The following is a 26580-nucleotide window of genomic DNA, read 5'->3' on the forward strand; positions in this document are numbered from 1 at the left end:
ACAAATCTAAACTGCAGGTGAGTAGTGTGCAAGAGGAGGAGCAGCGACTTTTTTAAAATTATGTTTTCTCTCTCTCTCTCTCTCACACACACACACACACACACACACACACACACACACACACACACACAAAACCTAACACACATTTTTCCAGTGGTGCACCTCGACACTTCAAACTAGAAGTAATTCCTCTAATTAACAGCTGGAGCAGATTATCTCTAGTTGTAATAATTCATTGTTGTACGCCTTACGGATGTAGCCTGTAGTGTCTGTTTTCTGAATGTTAATGCATAACTTGACACATGCCACATCCATGAAGGCTCTCCTTTACAATGGGATTTACAGAAAATGATGTGGAGAACGAATGCAAAGTAAATGTAATACCCTCACAGGTGAGATCACATACAAAATTTTTATTCAACCACATCTCAGGTAATGTTGAGCATATAATGGACATTAAGTTCACCAACAAACATTTCCCAGTTTAATTACTATACAGTGCAGCTTTGGTACTGCCAGTGGTATTCTACTCGCAAGTAACTTTTTGTGTTATCCTTGTGTAAAGTTTCCTCTTCTGTGTCCCCTCAACATAGATTAAAATGTTGTTATTCATTCCCCTCAGAGCACTTCAGGACTTCACCTTATTTACAGACTCAATGTATATTCCGAAACATTACAAACTGTCATAAGCTGTTGTAACGTATTTAATAGCACAAAAACTGGCAGCAGAATCATGGCAAAAGATCAAGTCCTATACTGCACTTAATACATTAATGCCACTTTTATATTTGGAAATTACAGATTGCCTTACATTATGTACAACACTTAAAAACCACTATTATTATTATTTTGAAAAATCAGCAAGACTGAAAGAAAGAGAAAGCCATAAAACATTAAATGTTTATTGAATACTGATTTGGTATTAGTGGTGTTGTTGTCTAAAGAAGTGTATGAATGAAACTTGTGAAATGCAGGGAAATGGTCATGAAAACTCAAAAGACTAATGTTGACTTCTGCAATGACACTCTAGCAAATAAATTAGCACACACAAGTTGGCTACTGTTCTATAAGAAAATGAATGTTGCTGGGGAAACTGAACTTAGCTATTAAAACAACAGTTTTGGAGTCATCCTATAAAGCAAATAATACACAATGAACCATATTAAATTATGTATTCATCAACAGAAAATTGAGTTTCTGCCAATCACACCATTTTGGATATCAACAAGAAAAGTACTCAGTTTTTGTTACAGTTCATTTCTTCATGCAGTTAAAATTTTAACCATGTAAGAAAAGATAGATTGCTATTTACTGTAAAGATGACACATTAGATTGCAGACAGGAACAATTAAAAGGCACTTACACATAAGCTTTCGACCACAGCCTTGATCAGAAAAAGAGAAACACACACCATTCATTCACACAAACTAGTATACCCTACGCACGCATGACCGGCAACTCCGGCAGCTTGGGCAAGGGAGTTGGCAGTCATGTGCGCTTGAGGTATGCTTGCTTGTGTGAATGAATAGTGTGCGTTTCCCTTTTTCTGCTGAAGGCTCATGTGTAAGTGCCTTTTAATTGTGCCTGTCTGCAACATAAAGTGTCACCTTTACAATAAGTAGCAGTCAATCTTTTCTTACATTGTTAATATTCCTACCTGGAGTTTCCATTATTTTAGTTAAAATTTCTGTAATCTTAACACAATGACTATCACACATATAATGATAGGTGTTTCACCACCTGGCTGGTGGACACACAGCATCAGGCGTGAGCCTCTGCTGTGGCTGCCGACGGCCACCTGACAATCAATGTGTTAAACAACTCAGTACCATTCCTGCACTAAACTGCACTGCAATAGACAATATGCGCAAATAACTCTGCCCAGGCTGGGTGTTAATCAAATAACTGCATTACATTTCTTCCTTCGCAGCAGTGATTTATTTCAACTCTGCGTGGTCGCAAACACTTGGAACTTTCGGTAACAGTTATCTGTCCGCAGACTGTGGAGTGCTGTTCAAATGTGGAAGCCGTCACATGTCTACAGCTCCAAATGTATTACACAAATGTGACACATTACAGGAAAGTGAAGTACAGGGATTTTACATTCAATTTTGTGTGTAGTCACATGTTGTCAACAATTAATAAAAGTCCTAGTTACTTATTGGGAATATATTTTGGTCAAACATTACGTTTCAAAATTATTGCAACCTGAGAAAACATCTGGAGCAAAGGCATCCAACAATAAATTTACCAGTTCACAATTATAATCATACTCGCTTAAGCACGAAGTCTGTAAAAAAGGTTCTGTTTTCGAAACGTGGTTTGTTAAAGAAAGCGTGAATATACTGTTTAGTATCTTAAACAAACTGATTATATTAACCATATAAAACACTTAATTTGCATTAGTGTAGCAATTTTCTGTATTTCTCTGGTTTTCTTGCACTTCGTGACCTATGTGGCATTTATTATTACAACATTCCAGTTGTAGCCTGTTACTTGTAATTAATAGTTTAGTCCATCTCTAATTGGAAGATTTCTTGGACACAACTGACAATATAAAATTAGATAATGGTCAAACTTCTTTAGTCAAATAGTGTTCGTGAAGTGTACAGCCACAGTTAGAGAGAATTTTATCACCAGTCACAGGTGAAAAGAAAACCAGATTTTTTTAAATTGTTGCTTGGATAAAACGGCTGACAATGCCTTAGTTATTAATTAATTGAAGAAATTAAATAACTTTCAATTTGAGGGTGAAGCATATGAAGAACCAAATGTTTTTTGTTTATAGGTTCAATAGAATCAAATAAGTAACTGCTGTATGAGCTGTCATTTCAACATTACACATTACACCTCTAGTGAAGAGGAGAATTTGAGTGGAACACAGAACCTGGTTCTTTGTGCTAAGTTATTGGCCCAGCTGACTGTAAATTAGGAGAGAAAATTATACACATCAGCAATGGTTGGTTTTGGCATGTAGTTTACAATTCAAGGTGAATAAATTGCATTGTATCACCAACATAAGGTTTTCTGTTTTCACGAAAACATGACTACTGGCATATCATATGACTCAATATTGTAGACAAGGCTCCTGTAGCAAATCAATGCAGATTTTAAAAGTTTTTTATAATGTTAAGCCATAATCATGCAACATTTTTTGAGAGAATAAACTGCCATTTTAATGTGTATTACTGTATTTAACTTCTGTACTATCTAGATTTTATCTTTTATCCCATTATCAAGTACAATGTTACAAGTTCTTAGACTAGTAACATGATCATGGTCTAAGAACATTGTACCTGATAATGGGATAAAAGCTGAAATCTGGATGTACAGAAGATAAATGTAATAACACACAGTCAAATGGTGATTTATACTCTCAAAAAGTGCAGAATTTCAGTCAGGACATAGACCCACCTGATTGAAAACTAAATATTTAACGATTTCTCAATGAATCTCTGTTAAATATCTTGTGTCAGGAGGGTGAACTCGCATTCCTGCTCTGGTCACCAGCCTGACTTCTTTTGTTCTTTGTTGTTGGGATTAGTGAAAGAAGCTTCTCTAACAACAATGCTGGATAAATTTAAAGACCACACCACAGTTACAGTAAACTCACTCAGTGGTACAATAAGTTTATCAACAGGTGGAATGGTTCAGTTACTGATTGGATGTTATCTGTGCAGCCAAAGGGGGCATATTGATGCCCATAAACTGTCATATCAGTATAATCAAATATAAGTTAAATTGTGTCTTGTATTATGTATAGCTCATTAAATACAAAAGTACGAACTGAGACTATAATTTTGAATACCCCTGTGTATTATTTTCTGTCATTTAATCTCCAAATTTATATTTATCAATATAAAATGTGTAATTACTGAATGAAGTCATACTGTACATGGTTGTTGAAAATATTTACTGTGACTGCAATTTCAACATAATGTTAAAGCCCTTGCTACAACATTAAACTGAAACTTTGTTCCAGCAGGTCACAACTTAATGGTGAAGAGTGGGCTTTAACACCCCACAATACTCAACTGATAAAATGTTGAAATTTTAATCACAATAAATATTTTTTAAGAGTCATATTTTTTTTGTTTGATTTTGGAATTTTTATCATTAGACATCCATAAGCCTGAATCTTAGATATTAATAATTTACACACAACCTGTACATATTTATTCATTAATGGAAGTATTACAATAATGAAGTACATTTTGTTGTCATAGGCCACAAAAATCACTTTTAGTCTTTATATCGACAGAATTATTGCATTTATTTTGTTAATTCGTAGTGTCCTCCAAGGGGAAAGATCCTTTGCTTTGTCAAGGCAATATAAGAAAACTAGTCCAAGAACAAATCTTACTCAGTCTGTGCTTACAAAATGTGAGATCAAAGAGCACTGCTGCACTGTGTATACCAATGGAACCACACAACAGTTTCACACACAACTACACCTTCCTGCAACACATGCCACAACCTGAGTGAATAAGACAACCTGTCTGTCAGTACCCAAACAGTCACATTTCAATTACGATATTCTGCTATGCTACAATTCTCTTGAGAGCTTCCTGAAGTTTCTTACGAGCACTTGCAACACGCTCCTCTTGGCGTTTGATATCTTCATCTGCAATGGTTACAGCCTGCAAGAAATTGAAGCACATTAAGTAATAATGTTACTTGAAGTTAGTTATGTATGACAATAATGAAGTTCAGAGTCTAATGTAACAACAAAAATAATTCTTCAAATTATAACATAATTGGATAGATAAAGGATCCACTCACAAATTGGTGGCAGAAGAAAACACAATTCCTCAAATTTTGTGTGTGTTTTTCCCTGCCGTTGATTGGTGAGCAGATTTTTGTATCTATAAAATTATATAATAAAGTTCAGAGTCTGTAATAATTAATCAATATTTAGTAATACAGGGTGATTCAAAAAGAATACCACAACTTTAGGAATTTAAAACTCTGCAACGACAAAAGGCAGAGCTAAGCACTATCTGTCGGCGAATTAAGGGAGCTATAAAGTTTCATTTAGTCGTACATTTGTTCGCCATTTCAGCCAATAAAGTTTTTGGTCCCTTTTTCTTCGAAGGTGCTACTGTAACTGGACTACAGTATCTGGAGATGTTAGAGAATTGGCTGTTCCCTCAGCTCGAACAAGAAGCACAACAATACATATTTCAGCAGGATGGAGAGCCACCACATTGGCACTTATCTGTCCGTAACTACCTGAACGTCAACTACCCGAGGCGATGGATCGGCCGCCAGGCAGCCCGTGACAGAGCATGTCATCACTGGCCTCCAAGAAGCCCTGATCTTACCCCCTGCGATTTTTTCTTATGGGGGTATGTTAAGGATATGGTGTTTCGGCTACCTCTCCCAGCCACCATTGATGATTTGGAACGAGAAATAACAGCAGCTATCCAAACTGTTACGCCTGATATGCTACAGAGAGTGTGGAACGAGTTGGAGTATCGGGTTGATATTGCTCGTGTGTCTGGAGGGGGCCATATTGAACATCTCTGAACTTGTTTTCGAGTGAAAAAAAAAACTTTTTAAATACTCTTTGTAATGATGTATAACAGAAGGTTATATTATGTTTCTTTCATTAAATACACATTTTTAAAGTTGTGGTATTCTTTTTGAATCACTCTGTATAACTGTTCTGTTGTTCTGGGAAGAAATTGCTGAGTAAAAATGTATTAATACAGGTTTCATAATATTCTTGTAGTGGATTGAATGACACATCACTACGAATTTTATACTTCTCTTAACAATAAACTTTTCTGATGGGACAGGAAATACTTGATTAATTGTGTGTTGCCCCTACGTGGAATGAATGAAGTATGGTCTATGTACATCGGGTGTATTGGAGACAGACCAAAGTTAATTTAATTTGTGCCATCCATAAAATATTTATAGTGTTAGATCAATATTAATGTGTAAATGCTTTTTAGGCCCACAATGACTTTTATTATGGAAAAATTGGTTGACACTTTATTATGAAGATATAAAGAACAACAGAATTCATCAAGAATACACTTCTTAAACAAATAAACTGAACAGCTATATCTGAAAAAAACAATGGATTTTGTGACTGTATTCTGGCAGTTAATAAGGTTATGGAAACAAGCTGGCTGCTATTTTATGAGCCCATTGTGACTACAAGGAAAATACATTATCAATATCATTAGTATAAAAAAGTATCTCAAATGAAAGAGATGCCTTACCCTATAAATGGGATTCACGGAAGTGACAGTACCCAGAGACCAAGGATGAAAAAAATTCCCTTGCTAAACTAGAGTATGTCAATGACTTAATTTGAAATTCCTGCTTCCCCAATGTTGTTTCACAGCCATCAAAAATTAATCAAAAGATGCCAGAGTTTGCTGTGGCTGTCTTATTTGAATGAAATGGTTTATTTGACACTAATGGACCAATTTTGGCCACATAGTCATTATCAACTGCTGTAGTAAGTGGTACATATGAGCGAGAGAGAATGAGAGAGAGAGAGAGAGAGAGAGAGAGAGAGAGAGAGAGAGATATGCTTACTAATTCACCTCATTTTGTGATACTAATGTGCAAACATGTACCTGCACAAGGGGTTGCTCAGGGTTGAGAAATACACCAGGATTTTTGTCTAGAACAGTTCGAGATCCTGTCTGACCAGTAACAGGTTGAGCAGAAACATGTAGTGCTGTTGCAACTGACTGCAGCAACGTCTCATCACCAACATGTGGGCCCACTGGTCGAAGCGCACGAGGCAGCTCCATAGCATCGAACTCTGTACCGTCGAGATCACATGCACGAAGCCCCTCTAAGCGTTTTTCCCAGAACAGCTGAAAAAATTACATTTATAATGAAACATGTAACAAATCACGTATCAAATTGTGTGTGTTAAGTTAACAAACAACAATTGTTCCTAATGAGATTATTCACTACTTCCTACAGCTTAATTTTCAAAAAGAAGAAAACCATGTAATTTTTGTACTAAAAACTAATTTCTTTTATTTATATAAAATTAAGATGAAACTAATTCTTCACATGGTAACTGGTACTTCATTTTACTTAAAAATACAGGTTTCTTTGTAATAACTTCTTAGTCTGCAGTCAATCTCTTGAACTGCCTAGTAAATTGTGCAACACCAGAATCATCAAACAAGACATCACACGATTGTCAAATGCAAATGTTTGCCACAGCCTTGATATTCATGCTACTGTTTAAATATTAGGAAACTATGACACAAAGGAGACACATCTGCCTACTAATTTGTGAAAGGCGAACAACTGACAAGTGCAAATCCCTCTTCTGTCTCAAATAACTATGACAATTTTTTTTATTCACAAATGATAACAATAAAATTTTAAAGTAACGCTCATAGGCTCTGCAGGAGAACTGAAAGATCTGGGAATGAATCCCTACTTCAGGCTGTTCCAGGTGGCACAATCACATGTGAGCACCTGTCAGCTCGTACCCAGGCAGCTGCAGGTAGTATAAGCTACCTGGCACAGTGTTCTATTGATATGTGTTACGTGTGCGTGCAAATCACCTGGATGCGAGTGTTTGGCAAGACCAGCATGGTAATGTAGACCAGATCTGTTAGTCAGTGCTTGTGGTAAAATCACAGGCCAGACATCATTATGTCTATCAGGGGAAGTGCAAATTGTGCACCGTTTTCAGAGGAATGACAATATGTTAAGCTGGCTGTAGTTTTAATAACAAACATATATGCTTAAAGGTGCAGTGCTTAAAGTGGAGATTAGCTCTTTTAAAATTGATGAAAAGCAGCACAAAAAACAACCAGATTAGGAATTTCAAATCAAAGGTCAGACACACCAGTGTCAATTTATAACATGCTGGTGCAGATTGCCTAGCTACAGTTAGCACTTCTGGACCTGCAATGTACAGGCAGTTGAGTGATAAATTTCATTCTGTTATGAAAGACTTATTCTGTTATGAGTCATGCAGATTCATATAAAATTTTCTTCAACTTGAATTTTCACAACACCATAAAGTTGCAGTTATGATTGTCATTGTTGGGACCAACATACTTGTGCAAACAACTTTTTTCCGCAATGAAGTAAACAAAATTAACCTACAGAATCTCATTGACAGACTTCAATTTAAAAGTGCATCTTCAAATCAACAGTGCTCAGAAAGTGGTGCCAGACATTGATGCTTTAGTGAAAAGCAAAATAAGCAGTATTCACTGAGACACAATGTTTCTATTTCTAATGTTTAAATAAAATAGTCATCACAAGATATATGTTGATGCCAACTGAAACTTTTTCCACAAATGTCATTCATTATAAGGCTGCAGCAGTTGTAACAAATATCACATTTCCTACTTAGCCGACCTTTTCTATGCCTCATCAATTAAAAGATATGTAAGCTTCATTGCACTGTCATCTCTCATCAATATAACAGATTAAGGAAATAAATTTGCCACAAAAAGGCATTAATTAGCCAACGTGAAGTGGTAGATCTCCTTAGAACTACTAGCGGTCATAGAACAAACTCTTTGAACAGTTTCTGCTGCTGAGCTGTAATGTGGAGCATACTTCTACAGTGAACAGGAAGCCCAAGAATGAGCAAAATGTTTTGAAGAAAGTGCTACAGCTAGACAGTCTAGGCCATCATTTAGGGAAAAATTTAGGGGCAGCATACCAGACTGCCAGCATATTCAAATCAGATGCAAGTTATAGAGCACCTATACCAGGGCTTAACAACTGGCCGGTTTTGAGCGCGAGTACTCGTGTCCACTCAGGCTCATGCTCGCGAACAGGTGCAAGGTCCTTCCTGGCAGATTAAAACTGTGTGCCCGACCAAGACTCGAACTCGGGACCTTTGCCTTTCGTGGGCAAGTGCTCTACCAACTGAGCTACCGAAGCACGACTCACGCCCGGTACTCACAGCTTTACTTCTGCCAGTACCTCGTCTCCTACCTTCCAAACGTTACAGAAGCTCTCCTGCGAACATTGCAGAACTAGCACTCCTGAAAGAAAGGATATTGCGGAGACATGGCTTAGCCACAGCCTGGGGGACGTTTCCAGAATGAGACTTTCACTCTGCAGCGGAGTGTGCACTGATATGAAACTTCCTGGCAGATTAAAACTGTGTGCCCGACCGAGACTCGAACTCAGGACCTTTGCCTTTCGCGGGCAAGTGCTCTACCAACTGAGCTACCAAAGCACGACTCACGCCCGGTACTCACAGCTTTACTTCTGCCAGTACCTCGTCTCCTACCTTCCAAACGTTACAGAAGCTCTCCTGCGAACCTAGCAGAACTAGCACTCCTGAAAGAAAGGATATTGCGGAGACATGGCTTAGCCACAGCCTGGGAGATGTTTCCAGAATGAGATTTTCACACTGCAGCGGAGTGTGTGCTGATATGAAACTTCCTGGCAGATTAAAACTGTGTGCCCTACCGAGACTCGAACTCGGGACCTTTGCCTTTCGCGGGCAAGTGCTCTACCAACTGAGCTACCGAAGCACGACTCACGCCCCATACTCACAGTTGGTAGAGCACTTGCCCGCGAAAGGCAAAGGTCCCGAGTTCGAGTCTCGGTCGGGCACACAGTTTTAATCTGCCAGGAAGTTTCATATCAGCGCACACTCCGCTGCAGAGTGAAAATCTCATTCTGGAAACATCCCCCAGGCTGTGGCTAAGCCATGTCTCCACAATATCCTTTCTTTCAGGAGTGCTAGTTCTGCTAGGTTCGCAGGAGAGCTTCTGTAACGTTTGGAAGGTAGGAGACAAGGTACTGGCAGAAGTAAAGCTGTGAGTACCGGGTGTGAGTCGTACTTCGGTAGCTCAGTTGGTAGAGCACTTGCCCGCGAAAGGCAAAGGTCCCGAGTTCGAGTCTCAGTCGGGCACACAGTTTTAATCTGCCAGGAAGTTTCATATCAGCGCACACTCCGCTGTAGAGTGAAAATCTCATTCAGGTGCAAGGTCGCGGAGTATGGAGGGAGGGGAAATGCGCGCGCACGTCTGAATAGGGCCTCAGCGTGCCTATTGAATTCGCGCCGACTGTGTAACGTTTAAAGTATTACGATCAGCTCTAACAGTCACTTCACTGGTTAAGAATCATGTCAAGTCGCCGTTGTGTAACCCCAGCCATGCTTTCGCAGTTGAACCCCCACTGGGAGGAATTGTATCTGTTTACAGAAAAAGAAGGTGCTGCAAAATGTTTAGTATGTCACAAAACGCTGAATTCTTTTAGGAAATTTAATTTGCATTATATGTCGTACCATGCGAAAGACTACGGAAGAGGAAAATGTGATGGACCAGATCGTGCACAGGAAGTTATTAAACTTAAAAGGAAGCTATCCGAAGAAGATCTGGATGACGAAGAAAAATCAACTGAGGCAGCTCTCAGAGTGAGCTACAAAATTGCTTTGCTTTTAGCAAAATCCCTGCGCCTCTTCACTGATGGCGATTTAATAAAAGAATGTTTGGTAGTTGCAGCAGAACATTTGTGTCCATCTCAAGTCGAACAGTTTCGGATTGTACCATTATCTAACATAACCATTATGCGTTGCATACAGGACATGGCAGACGACGTCCAGAGCCAGCTTGCAAATATCTGTAAAGACTTTATGGCGTATTCTCTAGCTCTGGACGAAAGTGTTGATATCACTGGAACAGCGCAGCTTGCCATATTTATTAAAGGTGTTAATAGAGATCTTCAGGTGAGGGAGGAGCTCCTCGATGTAGTAGCCATGAAGAACACTACAACCGGAGATGATATTTTAAGTAGTGTTGAAGAAAGTGTTGAAAATATAGGATTGTCGTGGAATTCTTTAGTTTCAGTGTCTACAGACGGTGCACCAGCGATGACAGGGAACAAATCAGATTTCGTTGCGCTGTTGAAGGAGGAAATGCAAAAACTGACCGTGCCGAATAAAATAAGGGGCGTTCAGTGTGTGATCCACCAGGAAAACTTATGTGCAAAGAGTATCACTCTACAAAATGATGAGTGGTGTTGTTCGTGCAACCAATTATATAAGGAAGCATGGGCTACAACACAGGCAATTTAAAAGCTTTCTTGAGGATGTAGAAAGCCAGTATGGTAGCCTGCCTTATTACAGCGAGGTCTGCTGAGTTAGTCGTGGTGAATTATTAAATCGATTTTTTTCCCTTATAGATGAGATAAATATGTTCATGGAAATAAATAACATGTGTGTTCATAAATTGAAAGAACCTTCATGGAACTGTTATCTCGCGTCCTTAGCAGATTTAACTAGCCATCTGAATGCTTTGAACATTTCACTACAAGGTAAAGATCTGCTAATTACTCATTTCATAGATTGAATACGAGCTTTTAAAATGAAATTGACACTTTGGGTAAGTCAGCTGGAAACAGGAAATCTAGCTCATTTTCCTAAATTATCATTCATGCAAGATGTTCACAAAGACTGTGAACGTTATTCACGTAGTTTAGTTGCCTATAAGGAAGAATTTGATCAACGCTTTCAAGATCGGACAGCACTAGACAGTGATTTTGATCTGTTCTCCTCTCCATATTCAGCGAATATTGAAGAGATTCGTCCTGAGCTGCAACTAGAAATTATTGACCTGCAGTGTGACAGAGAATACAGAGACAAATTTCAGAACAAGAAAAACATTTTGGAATTCTACAGACACTTCCCTCAGGATAGATTTCCTCGTTTGCACAAACTGGCGGCTACAATAATATCAATGTTCGGTTCCACATATGTTTGTGAACAACTGTTCTCTGCAATGAAATGTAACAAGACGCGCCTGAGAAACGCACTGTCTGATCGAAATTTAAACTGCACGCTGCGCCTAAAATGCGCAAGAACATTACTTCGAACATACAAGCAATTGTAAAGGGCAAAAAGTACAAGATAACCGAGAATCCCACACTTCAGTGACACCTTTTATTGTGTAACAGTTCACAAATTAATACGAATGTAGATGCATACACTAAGCTAATAAAATTATGTGGCACGTGTACATTCTCCTTTATTTGTTTCATTTGTCGCAGTAATAATTCGTGAGTGATATCCCTGCGGGTGGCCGCGGATTTACACTGACTGGCGGCAGCCGTTATGTGCCCCACATGACTCTCCCCACTCTCCGTTCTAGTCCGGTAGTGGGGGTAGCGTGCTCGCGCTGCTCCGTGCTCGCGCCTTGCTGCTAACAGCTTGCTCCGCGAGCACGTATGTTGTGAAGCCCTGACCTATACCCTTTATTTAAGGACTTTACAAAAGAGGCCCATGTAATACCATTGGATGGGACAGTAAATAATTTGAACAGGGACATAGCATATGAAATCGGAGGTGATCTAGAAAAGTCAAGACTCGCTGCCTTGTGGCACCAATGTACACTTTGTCAAGCTGTTCCAGCATTATGATTGAGCACACCTTAACAGAGGAATGAGGCAGGTTAATGTGAGGTTTGAAATGTCATTGACGGCAGTTGATTTCACACTTACTGTGCTGTTGCCAACAGGGGTAGGGTTTCACTAGGCATGAGCAATGCCTACACAGGAAATGGAAGGGAAGATTTGTACAGCTAATTAGTGTAAGTATGAGTGGGTCTCTGGCCACACATAGGTAACTGTTGTTACGGCCAGGAGAACTGGGTTCTTTTTGGAATACATCAAGGCAACGTGTTTCTCTCCTTGAAGACAGTCTCCAACAGTTAAAAGAAATTGCTATTACTTATTCACAGGACAGATGCTGACAAGCTAAATGGCACACTTACAATATGGCATAAAGAAAAAGAAAACACTGGGACTACATCAAACATTTCACAGACTTAACAATTCTTCACCAAAACTTGCACTCAGTAAAAATTAAAATACAGCATTTTGACACTGAGCTTTGATATTTGATCTGTATAGTAGTAAAGAATAATTACTGCATGTACAGAGACAATCAAACAATCATTCTTCCTGTTCTCCATATGTGAATGGAACAGAAAGAAACCCTAATAACTGGTACCATGGGATGTATCCCCTGCCATGCACCTCACGGTGGTTCACAGATTATAGATGTAGTAAAAGTCACAGAACACTGGTGCAGAGACGAAAAGCTGCAATGTGTAGTATTATTACTGGATGAAAGGCCAGACTCTTACTTTAGGACTTCTTTGCTGGTAGCATATCATCTATGTATGTCAGAAATGAACACATTTTAAACTGAGACATGATCTTTGTACAGTTGGTGAAAAAACACTTCCAAATATCACCTACCGAATTAACAGAGTTTGACTTCAAAAAGAAATTCATCATTTCATATTTGTATCAATCACATAGTGCTAAAACATTTTTTAAAGTCTGTTAAATTGCCCAATTCCAATACTTAAATTCAAATTTTCAGCAAAAACAGAAAACTATTAGGAAAATCTCCTAGAAATTCGTGATGCTGTTGAAGCACTCAAAACAACAAACCAAGAGCGTAAGACTCAATCACAACTGTGATCTGCACTTGCTTTTTGAGAACATTTGAAAACCAAAAGATTCGAGGCGAGTGATAATAGAATAAATAATAATAAATAAAAGGAAACAAACAAAATATCAACAATTACAGAGTAATGTCACTTCTGCCAGTAGCATACAAAGTATTATAAAAATTTCTCCTGAGCAGAGGTGAAAAAATTTTAGACAAACAACAGGGTGGTTTTTGAAAGGGGAAGATCCTGCACAGAATACGTTCACACGCGTGGGAAATCTTATGGGACTGCTAAGGTCATCAGTCCCTAAGCTGACAAACTACTCAACCTAAATTATCCTAAGGACAAACACACACACCCATGCCCAAGCGAGGACTCGAACCTCCGCCAGAATCACTGCGCAGAATAGATTTTTAACATCAAAATCAGCAATTTTCCATAGAATGTTAACAACTAAACCTATCACATGAAGCATTTGGTTCTGCAGACAGGGAAACAATAGATAAAATCATCAAATAATAAGGCATTAAAGCAAAACTAGCTGGCATAATTCATGAAACTATGAAAAATACAGGGGTTTCAAAATGAATATATGGGTTTTAAGGCTTTGTAGACGAATTATATTCACCTTACAATTACAAATAATACACCAAATGAAAGAGAAACATTTTTCTTACAATTATTCAGTGTGAACACCGATCACACATCGAGTCAATAGGTGAGTTGTTCTGGAATCTTGATCAAAGTGTCAACATTGTTTCGGAAGTCAGATAGATCAGCTGGTATTGGAAGCACACACACATGATCGCATCAGATTGTGTGCGAACGTGGAGATCATGCATAAAATGCTATGTAAACTGTCCCCTTGTGCCCAATCCACAGGTCAGATACAACATTGTTCAACCAGTCACGCACTGAGTTATGCCAGTGAGGCAGAGCACCATCTTGCTCCCATATAAAGATGTGTTGATCAATTTCTTCCCACTGAGGCACAGGCCATAGCTGTAGCGCATCAAGGTAAGAAACATTAGTTACAACTGATTCACCAAAAAAGAAAGGCCCATAAACTACCTGCGGGGATATTTCTTGGGGTTAAGCGTGAAAGACTCGCACTTGTTCAACACATTCCCATTGCGCACAGGTATACAAACAAAACCATCTGAGTTGCTCTTTCATTTGGTGTATTATTTATGATTGTAAGTGGAATGTAATAAATGCTACAATGCCTTAAAATCGGTATGTTCATTTTGATACACCCTGTATAGTATCTAAAGTTAAATTTATGAGAGAAGTATTTCAGTCATTTGAAATGACGACTGGTGATAGGCAATATGTCAGCTTATCACCTTTACTTTTAATTGCATTTTAGTGCAAATAGTAAAGATCTGGAATTTTGAGCTAAAAAATAACAAAACTTAACCAATAATTCTGGGAAAGAAATAAAATGGTTTCTGTGAACAATTTTGCTACTTTCAGAAAATCTGACAGTAGTAGTTACTCAAATAAATATTTTGGAAAAAAGTAAATAACAGAGTAACTCTCAAAATCTCAGATGAAAACTCTAAATTCTTGAAAAATGTAACACATGCTCCAAAATACATGCAAACACAAATGGGTGAAATGTTGTTGTTGTTGTGGTCTTCAGTCCTGAGACTGGTTTGATGCAGCTCTCCATGCTAATCAATCCTGTGCAAGCTTCTTCATCTCCCAGTACATACTGCAGCCTACACCCTTCTGAATCTGCTTAGTGTATTCATCTCTTGGTCTCCCTCTACGATTTTTACCCTCCACTCTGCCCTCCAATACTAAATTGGTGCTCCCTTGATGCCTCAGAACATGAACCGATCCCTTCTTCTAGTCAAGTTGTGCCACAAACTTCTCCCCAATTCTATTCAATACCTCCTCATTAGTTACGTGATCTACCCATCTAATCTTCAGCATTCTCCCGTAGCACCACATTTTGAAAGCTTCTGTTCTCTTCTTGTCCAAACTACTTATCATCCACGTTTCACTTCCATACATGGCTACACTCCACACAAATACTTTTAGAAACGAATTTCTGACACCTAAATCTATACTCAATGTTAACACATTTCTCTTCTTCAGGAACGCTTTCCTTGCCATTGACAGTCTACATTTTATATCCTCTCTACTTCGACCATCATCCGTTATTTTGCTCCCCAAATAGCAAAACTCCTTTACTACTGTAACTGTCTCATTTCTTAATCTAATGCCCTCAGCATCACCCGATTTAATTCGACTACATTCCATTATCCTACTTTTGCTTTTGTTGATGTTCATCTTATATCCTCCTATCAATACACTATCCATTCTGTTCAACTGCTCTTCCAAGTCCTTTGCTGTCTCTGACAGAATTACAATGTCATCGGCGAACCTCAAAGTTTTTATTTCTTCTCCATGGATTTTAATACCTACTCCGAACTTTTCTTTTGTTTCCTTTACTGTTTGCTCAATATACAGACTGAATATCGGCGAGAGGCTACAACCCTGTCTCACTCCCTTTCCAACCACTACTTCCCCTTCATACCCCTCAACTCTTATAACTGGCATCTGGTTTCTGTACAAATTGTAAATATCCATTTGCTCCGTGTATTTTACCCCTGCCACCTTCAGAATTTGAAAGAGAGTATTCCAGCCAACATTGTCAAAAGCTTTCTCTAAGTCTACAAATGCTAGAATCGTAGGTTTGCCTTTCCTTAATCTGTTTTCTAAGACAAGTCGTAGGGTCAGTATTGCCAAACGTGTTCCACTATTTCTACGGAATCCAAACTGATCTTCCCCGAGGTCGGCTTCTACCAGTTTTTCCATTCGTCTGTAAAGAATTTGCGTTAGTATTTTGCAGCCATGACTTATTAAACTGATGGTTCAGTAATTTTCACATCTGTCAACACCTGCTTTCTTTGGGATTGGACTTATTATATTCTACTTGAAATCTGAGGGTATTTCACCTGTCTCATACATCTTGCTCGCCAGATGGTAGAGGTTTGTCAGGACTGGCTCCCCCAAGGCTGTCAGTAGTTCTAATGGAATGTTGTCTATTCCCGGGGTCTTGTTTCGCGACCCAGGTCTTTCAGAGCTCTGTCAAACTCTTCACGCAGTATCATATCTCCCATTTCATCTTCATCTACATCCTCTTCCACTTCCATAACATTGTCCTCAAGTACATCGCCCTTGTATAGACCCTCTATATACTCCTTCCACCTTTCTGCTTTCCCTTCTTTGCTTAGAACTGGGTTTCCATCTGAGCTCTTGATATTCAAACAAGTGGTTCTCTTTTCTCCAAAGGTCTCTCAAATTTTCCTGTAGGCAGAATCTATCTTACCACTAGTGATATGCACCTCTACATCCTTACATTTGTCCTGTAGCCATCCCTGCTTAGCCATTTTGCACTTCCTGTCTATCTCATTTTTGAGACGTTTGTATTCCTTCTTGCCTGCTTCATTTACTGCATATTTATATTTTCTCCTTTCATCAATTAAATTCAATATTTCTTCTGTTACCCCAGGATTTCTATTAGCCCTCATCTTTTTACCTACTTGATCCTCGGCTGCCTTCACTATTTCATCTCTCAAAGCTACCCATTCTTCTTCTACTGTATTCCTTTCCCCCATTTCTGTCAATTGTTCCCTTATGCTCTCCCTGAAACTCTGTACAACCTCTGGTTCTTTCAGTATATCCAGGCCCCTTCTCCTGAAATTCCCACCTTTTTGGAGTTTCTTCAGTTTTAATCTGCAGGTCATAACCAATAGATTGTGGTCAGAGTCCACATCTGCCCCTGGAAATGTCTTACAATTTAAAACCTGGTTCCTAAATCTCTGTCTTACCATTATATAATCGATCTGATACCTTCTAATATCTCCAGGCATTTTCCATGTATACAACCTCCTTGCATGATTCTTGAACCAAGTGTTAGCTATGATTAAGTTATGCTGCATGCAAAATTCTACCAGGCGGCTTCCTCTTTCATTTCTCCCCCCCCCCCCCCCTCCCCCCAATGGGGAAATAGTATTAGTAAATTCAAATATCTTGAACAGAATAGACCAGAGAAATTTACAATAGATGAAAAAATTAATAGTATGGAAACAGCCTACAACAAGAAATGCACATTTAAAAAAATATAACTGAAATACTATATCACAGTGGTAAGGCCAGAATGTTTTTATGCATGTGAATGCTGAACAAACTATAAGGCGAACAGAATAAAGGTACTTGAAAGATGGGTTATTAGAAAAATAATGAGCGAACAAAAAAACTGCAGATGGTAGAAGATGAGAATTAATAAACTCTATGAAAACAGAAAACATAAAAAGTAATGGCAAAACAAAGATTAAGCTCCTTTGGTTATCTCAACTGAATAAATGAGAACAAGCTAATAAAACAAATATGCCTCCATTTATGAAAAAAGAAATCAAGAATGGCATGGATAACAGAAATATGAAAAGGGCTACAATCAAAAAACAAGGAATTGGAAATAACAGAATGAATTTAGAAAGTTTTTAAGGTGGAAGGAAAAAGAAATTTGGAACAATGTGGACAGAAGAAAGGAAAAGACAGCATTAGGACAAGTTGACAGAGTGCTGGTAAAACAGGAAAAAACAAAGAAGAAGGATGAGGTTGTTACATGACCCTAGTTGGTCAGTACGAAGATAACAAAAGAGGTGCAATTAATGGCTAGTTCTGTTTGCTGCTAAGAGATAGGGTACAAGAGTAGAGATAATCAAACATCAAATGTCTAGTGGAACACTTATCAGAACCAAATTGCCTTAATACAAGACTTCATCATTGTAGCATATAAGAACCAACACTGAAATGACTTTCCCAATAATGTTAGTCTTGAGGAAAGAATTCTCTTTGCACATGACAGCATCATATAGACTAAAAAAAAATACAGCCAGTGCCTTTTGGTTACATACTATTTGAACACACATTTACTGCTAAGCTATGGAATTCTTTTCTGGATGCTAGGCTGTGTAGTTCTTTACTGGGAAACAAATGTATAACCAAATATATTAATCTGGCTCACTATAAATATCTGTTCAAAACACTGGGTATTTTAAAAAATGGCTCCGAGCACTATGGGACTTAACATCTGAGGTCATCAGTCCCCTAGAACTTAGAACTAATTAAACCAAACTAACCTAAGGACATCACACACATCCATGCCCAAGGCAGGATTCGAACCTGCGACCGTAGCGGTCACGTGGTTCCAGACTGAAGCGCCTAGAACCGCACGGCCACACTGGCCGGCAGGTATTTTAACTACACAACTTCAGTAAATTTACCAATCAGTCATATGCATAAAAAGATATGATAATTACAGCACAAACAGTTGTGTCCTTGGCCATGAGCAAGACCTAACTGAATTTACATGGAAGTAAAAACAAAGCTCAAAAACAGCATTTTCTGCCAAGCAATCAAATTGCACAATAAACTGCAGAAAGATACTTCAGATATTACATGAAACAAACTTCTTAAAAGGTGGTTAAAAAGTGCCTGTTATGGAATATGTTAGACACATTGAAGGCTTCGATAAAAAAGTGTAGAAGTTTGATAAAAAATGTAACATAAATAATAATGAAACGTCTGCCATTTCATGACATACTTTTGCACTATAATGATCTTTTTTTCCCTTTTTCTCCAGAAAACCCTACACCCAATCTCTGCAATGGATAATACAATGTCTTCTCTTTCCAATCTAAAACATACAACACGTTAAGGGGTGGGAGAGAGGGGATGGGGGTACTGTGTCAGCTTTTTAGGCATGCAAATGCTAAGTTGTAGTATACAAAATAGAAACCAATCATCACAGTCCTGAGTCAGGTGATATGGCGGATATGCTATGTGTAATACATGCAGTGATTGATATTGAGAAATTTAACATTGTAGCACTAGCAATCTACATAATGAAATAACTACTACTTTGTAATAATGTATAAACAAAACAATATTCTACACAAGGGCTAAACGGAACAAAGTTGTGCTACTCCTAACAAATGGGAATTGAATACAAGAGGATGAGGTGTCTAATTCTCACCTGGCTATCTTGGGTTAGTTTTTCAAAGTTCACCTAAATTACTTCAGGCATACGCAGAGTGCGGACGATTCCTACTATAGAACACAGTTTACTATCTATCCATCTTTGTCAAACCAGAGTTGCATGTATGTAAATGCTTGCATATATCCAAAAAGGTCAAACAACTGCATTCTATCAGAAGGTTTTCATTATGATTCCTCGAACAGGCTGCTGACTAAGTGGTGGTAAAAGAGAGAGAGAGAGAGAGAGAGAGAGAGAGAGAGAGAGAGAGAAAGAAAGAAAGATTACAGTATAATGCCCTGTCAATGATTCCAGTTGGTCAAGCTTCACAGTGGTCACTATGGTTCTGGACTGAAAAAGTGGACTTACTGCTCAGAAAACCAATAGTGCCAGATAATCCGCCAGCCACAATAGATAGCAAAATTAATGTACTTACCTAAACTCACAATCCTCTACACCCATGTGCTCCTGTATGTACAATCTCAGTAAGAGAAGGTCATACGCCTTGGCTGACAAGTGTGTTCACCTCAAATGATGGAAAGGGATGCTTCTATCAGATATTTCTAGTCAAATTTGAAGCCTAGATACTAAGAATAACAAAGAAATCTGCAAATCGTGGAAAAGTAATTTGTTTATACTGCCAAAATTCGACACACTTGCTCCATTGTATGCAGCAATGAGATCTCCTTAATTGTATGGAAAAAAATTGTGTAGTGTATAGGTTCCAGCTGAATGAATTTCCTTCAGCATCAGCCAACCCCAATGTTGTACAGAACTATTACCGCAAGATCTCCGCCCCCCCCCCCCCCCCTTCCTTTCAGGACTCTCCTGTAAACACCACAGCAATAACACTGCACTAATTAAGGTAACTGATATCTGAAACATGCCGCAGATGACTATGGGGCCACAATGTTGGAAATATTAGGACTTCAAGAAGGCACTCAACACCGCAGACTTTAATACACTTCTCACAAAAATACAACAGCTAAAATTTTCAGATAAGGTACTGAAGTGATCCGACAGCTTACTGAGAAGCAGAAAGAAACGTATTGTCTGTGAAAATAACATGTTATCTGGGAAGCAAGTTACTTCTGAGTGCCAGAGCTGGGCCTGATAATATTCTCTTTGTTTGTCATCAGTTCTGTTCCACAAATACTGTTTCTGTGCTGATAACTGCCAGCTTTACCTATGTGCCAGACTTGAAGCTATAAACACTACCATTGTCTAAATAAATGGCCCTCTAGAAGTTTCAAAACACACTTCCACAGTAAGTTAAATGTAAATTTGTGCAATCACTCATTCTGCCATACCTCCACAGTTGCAATGTAATCTAATATGGAATGAGTAGTGAAGGTTCCTGGCGGTTAGAACTAGCCATGTGTGGTTGCTTGCATTACATCTGTAGCACCCATCCGTTTCCTCATCTCACTGTTTCAGATGTAGAATTACAATGTCTTTGACCAGGCAAGCTAAATGATTACCATATGCCCTGTTTACTTTACCGGCTCCTTAGAGTGGACACATCCCAGTACCTTGAGATCAGACAACAAGTACTTGTCATCTCATAATCACAAAACAATGTCTTGCTTAGCTACTGTCCTAGGTGCCAACCTATAATGCAAAAAATCACAAATCTGTTCTCTGTTACTGCTTTCTGCGTCTGTGACAAGCTACCTTGTACTCTGTGCACAATTAATTGCAGGAAAACGTTTATGTTCAGCTGCAGACTCTACAGCAATGCACCGCCATTCTCACTTCAGCCTTCACTGGATGTAATTACCCCACCAGCCTAGCTCAAAAGCAGATTTCCTGGGCCATAATATCCAATCCTGGTACTGCTGATTCCTCCAAAACACAGTTTTGGAGTACATTTCTTGTCACTCAATACTATCCAAGTCTCGAATGTATTAATCAGCTACTTTGACAAGGCTATGACTTCCTAAAATCTTGCCCTGAAATGAGGGCCATTCTGTCTGGCATTTTGCTCACCACACTTAAAACAGCTTTTCGTAGCTGCCTTCCCCTCTCCCTCCTACCAATCTCCGCCAATATCCAGTCAGACCCTATGCACCTTTTGCATCCATGTCCCTGCCCTGTGGCTCCTATCTCTGTGACCATCCCCGCTGTAAGACTTGCCCTATACACCCTCCTACCACCAGCTTTGCCAGCCCTGTAGCTGGTAAAAATATACTCGATGGGAGAGCCAACAGTGAAACAAAACATGTCATATACTAGATGTTATGTAAATACTGTTCGGGCTTTTACATTGGCATGACTACCACGATGAATATAATGGCAACACACAATAGCCTGCTGCAGAGAATGGTCTACAACACGACAGTCATGACCTCAATGCCTGTCTCGTCACACGTACTATCTGGATTCTCTCCCGCATATTCCCCTATCACATATAATACACTTAGCTTCCCACTCTTATTATCTCTTGCATGATATTTTGTCAATAATCTCTGACTTGCTTACTACCCTACCTTCCACCACTCAGGCCTTCAAATCTTGTCTTGTGCAGCCTCCAACAATCAGTCTTTCCTTCTCATCGCATCCGGTATGACTTTTGCATAACTTTTCCAGTCCTTTTCCTTCATCCCTCTTCCTTCCCCTTCCACCTCCTGGCAGAAGAAGGAGCCTCAATATCCCAATGCATTCATGGGTAAAATGAAGGACTTTCTTCTATTACATTATATTTGTTTATAACAAATTAATACACTAATTAAAGTTTCATATCAAGCCATAATTCGTTTTCTACCTTTGAAGGGGAACAATGCAGCAACAATCCGTACTGAGTAAGTGGAAGTATACAGCAACAAAATATCATCATATGACACAGTGGTTAGGTGGCACAGATGAGGAGACCCTGGTGCTTGAAGACCAGGGTATCACAATCGAGATGATAGTGGAAAAAGTGAAAATTAGCCATGTATGATTTTTCAACATCTTACACATTTTAAACATGACAAAGTTAGCTGCCCCCCAGACTTCCTAGCTGTTCAAATCAGTTCAATAAGGCTGTTGAACTGTGGTAGCATTGGAAATGTTACAGCAGTCCAATCCTCATGATTTCTTTAGCCAGCAAATCACCATAGACAATTGTTGGGTGTATCATTAGGACTCCGAGGAAAGTAACAGAGGAAGCAGTGGAAACACACTGATTCATCACTCTCATAAAAAGAGGCAACCCAGCCATCATCGGGCAATACAATATGCTTTTTGGGACTGCCATGGTGCGGTATTAACATATTATGCCAACACAGGGCATACCATCACAGGAGCAAACTACTGAAATCGCCTGATATGGTTACAAGAGGCAGTTAGAAAGAAGTGTCACGGTGTTTTTGCTATACAACAAGCCCCAACTCATTTTACACAGTACACAGTTGCAAATTGTGCTTCTTAGAGCTATCACATTTTGTCTCACACCCAGTATTCTCCTGGTAATAGACCCAATGGAATGTTCTTTACACCAATGAAGAAATCATTGCATAGCAGGCATTTCCTGAATAACGATGAGGTGATTTTCAAAGTGGAACATTTCCTGAGCAGCCAAAATGCAGACATCTACAACCATGTCCTCAGTCAAGCCATCCATCATTAGAGAAAATATGTTGCGTTAAAGGATGAATATGTGCAGAGAGACCAATACTATCACAAAGTTTCATATTGCTGGTTGTATCTTCATAGATAATAATTAAAACTGTATATCTCCTTGTGCACAGCCAGTCCTCTCTGCTAAACAACACAGTGAATCATCCCCTTTGATGCTTCTCTCTCTCTCTCTCTCTCTCTCTCTCTCTCTCTCTCTCTCTTTTCCCCACAGTCCTCCCCCTCCACCTTGTCATGGTTACTTGTAGTCTATCATTCTTAGTGTGGCTGTAATTTAACCTGACCAAAAAGCCCATGAATTTTACCAGCAAAAACACAATAAAACTCAACTAAACATAATTAAGAAAATTTAAGTAACATACGAAATCTTACTAGTTAGCCCGACAGAAATTTAAAAGTGCCACAATATTTATTGAAGGCAACTATTTACAGTCACAAGAAATTTAGTAATATTGTATTTTAACTTTTCTTGCAATATAAAAAATACAATTAAATAACATTTAGACTTCCAGAACTAGAATGACTAAAGTATAATTAAGTCCTTTTTGGAAGCATGCAGAAATTTATAGATGTTCACTAATTACTTTCTTTCCGAACTTATTTCTTCATTTTAAACAAACATTCCCTTAGCTAGGGAAGATTCTCTCAGTGGATGCAATACTGGCAGGATAAGAAATGAGGCTTTTTACAAAAGTAATAAATCATGTTGGTACTTTTTTCCTCCATTTGCCATTTGTTTGGATGGAACTGTTACAATTGTAGAAGAAAACATAGTGGGTGGAAAACAATCAGAATCAGCATCAGCAATCTTAAAAAGACATAAGACTTGCCATCCACTTTGGATGCCTATCTATGAACCAGTTTTCTGCAGTTTCTCCTTGTTCAGACTTGCAATCCACTTTGGATGCCTCTCTATGAACCAGTTTTCTGCAGTTTCTCCTTGTTCAGTAGTTAATCTTCTCTCTCTGAATCTTGGATGTAACATATTATCAAGATAGTGAAAGGATTCTAGTTCTTGTCCCTTTCATTTTCTTTATTACTTTCATATATGGTTCCATGTCAGGACTTTCTAAAAAATCGACCCACGGCTCAACGGCTTGTGCAATATTTGTGTCTGCTTGAAAGGAGGTCCAGGATTCTACAAACCTCTGACAATTATCATAGATGAGTGGAATCTTTATAAATTATAACTTATCTAAGATTTTACTATTTTTAGTATGGACTTCTTCATACTGCTCATTTACAATTTAAACATATTTAGAATAATTGTCAATAAAGATGTGAAGACAATCAGGCTGGGAACTCCATCCAATAGAAATTGGGAGATTCGGCATAAGATCATTCTTTTCCTTTAAACCCTCAGGCATGTGCGACGGTATATTTCGACCGCCGCTTACCCCTCGATCAGCATGTGCTATGTCATATGCCATCTGTGGTTTTTGAATGTTTTTCCTCTCTGCCGATGCAGTTTGAGAGACGACTACTAAATGGTAGTGTCGTACATTCCTTAGCTACATGCTGACAGAGTTTGCATTTGTTACTCGTGTGGGTTATGAATGTTTTTTGTCTTTGTGTGCGTGCTAATTTATTGTAGACTGTGCACAATGGCAGGACTGAATGAAGCTGAAGTTCTATGACTTTTGATGAAGAGTGATAATGAGGACAATGAGTCTGATAATTCTTTAGATGACTAATTAACAGAGCAGAATGCAGTCTCATCTAACTGGAAGGACATGACAATATTTCAGCACCAACTGCATTTATATTGAGCACTGCTGAAGGTAGGCTGAAACTTTAAATTCCTGGTAATGCAGGGCCATTAGCTTCCTTTGAATTGTTCTTTGACAATGAAATAATAGAAATGATTGACAAAGGAACAAATAAATATACACAAGGTTTTTTACACAATGAACATGAAAAAAATATTTTATCTGATGAAATCGCAATTTGTAAAGTGGTTTCAAACCAAAGATGATGAAGTCAGAGTTCTTTTAGCCCCATTTTTATGGATGGGGATAGTGTCTAAAAGATCAGTTAAAATTTATTTTGTCAGACAGAACATGCTAGAAATGCCCTTCCTCCCTAATGTTATGAGTGAAGAAAGATTTCATCTCTTGACAAGCTTCTTACATTTTGCTGACAACAGAGAATATCTACAATGTACACGGCTGTAAAAACATTTGTAAAATTATGCCTCTGATAAATCATTTGAAAGCAAGATTTCAGAGAGCTTATGAGCCACAAAATAACGTAAGTGTTGACAAATCCTTGTTACTGTGGAAAGGGAGACTCTTGTGGAAGCACTATAAACCTTTGAAAGCAAAACACTTTAGTATGAAATTTCCGAACTGTGAGACAAGAACAGTTATTCAGGGAACTTTATTTTGTACACTGGAAGAGATATTGATCTTAACTGTGAAATAACAAAAGATAATGATCTTCTGTTGACAAAGGTGGTGTTAAATTTGTGTGAAAACTTGTTAGATGCAGGTAGGTGTGTGTATATGGACAATTACTACTCAAGTCCTGACCTATCCAAAAGACTTGTGTACAGGAATACTCATGCAGTAGGAATAATTAGAAATTGTAGTAAAGGAATGTCACATATAGTAAATATGAAATTACAGAAATGAAAGAAGACCAGTGCACAAAAGGGGAAATTGGTGGCTCTGAAATGTAAGGATAAAAGGGAAGTTACAATGCTAACAACAAAGCATGGTGAATCAACGATAAGATGTGCAAAGTAGAGGAAAAGGGGGAGAAGTGCAAGTGACCCAGATATCGCTCTATATTTTTGACTACAACCAGAACATGGGCAGGAGTGGACCTGAAAGACCAGTTACTGGAATCCTTCCTTGTGGAAAGAAAGCAGAGTACAGTTTGATACAAAAAGTTTTTAAGCATTTGTTAAATGTGGCTGTTCTAAATACTTACATACTGTACTGCCAGAATGGAGACAAGAAGGACCATTTAGAGTTGAGAGTGAAACTGATAGATGAACTCCTAACTAATTACCACCACAGTGCCACTGAACACAAACAATGACTGTCACCAATTTACTGGTAGACACTTCCCATAAGCAAATTTAGCAACAAAAACCAGAAGATAGCACTAAGGAGATGTGTGCCGTGTGCAACAAACCAGCAAAGAAGAGACACATCATACAGATGCAACATTTTTACTGTAAACCCAGAATTGTGCACTGTGCCATGATTTGAGCTCTATCACTCTCAAAAAAAACATTGTAAACAATTAATTTTTATAACATGATTTAAATCACTATAGTTTCAAGTGTTTGCCACATATTTTTCAGAGTTTATTTCAGGTAATTAATTAGATATAGCATTTACAGTAAATACATGGGTTTTTATCAACCCTGATCACACTCATCTTTTCCTTCCTCCCCTTTTTCCACATTCACTGCTGCCAGTGTTCACAGTTAAATCTACCTCCTTGTAATTTGCCTTTGTTGTTCTACTT

General features: G+C 38.5%; 1 protein-coding gene across 4 annotated transcripts in view; it reads right to left on the reverse strand.

The window, feature by feature from the left end:
• Positions 1-4146: 4146 nt before the first annotated feature.
• The window catches only part of LOC126412243 (methyl-CpG-binding domain protein 3), a 45190-nt gene continuing 22756 nt past the window's right edge, over positions 4147-26580 (reverse strand). For all 4 annotated transcript variants that reach the window (XM_050081739.1, XM_050081738.1, XM_050081737.1 and 1 more), the window contains 2 exons: positions 6597-6842; positions 4147-4640 (listed from right to left, as the gene is read on the reverse strand). In XM_050081739.1, coding sequence (XP_049937696.1) covers positions 4542-4640; positions 6597-6842 — 345 coding nt within the window. In that variant the 3' untranslated portion in view covers positions 4147-4541. The remainder of the gene's footprint in view (positions 4641-6596; positions 6843-26580) is intronic.

This window comes from Schistocerca serialis, chromosome 7 (genome assembly GCF_023864345.2).
Source record: "Schistocerca serialis cubense isolate TAMUIC-IGC-003099 chromosome 7, iqSchSeri2.2, whole genome shotgun sequence".
Classification (NCBI taxonomy): Eukaryota; Metazoa; Arthropoda; class Insecta; order Orthoptera; family Acrididae; genus Schistocerca; species Schistocerca serialis.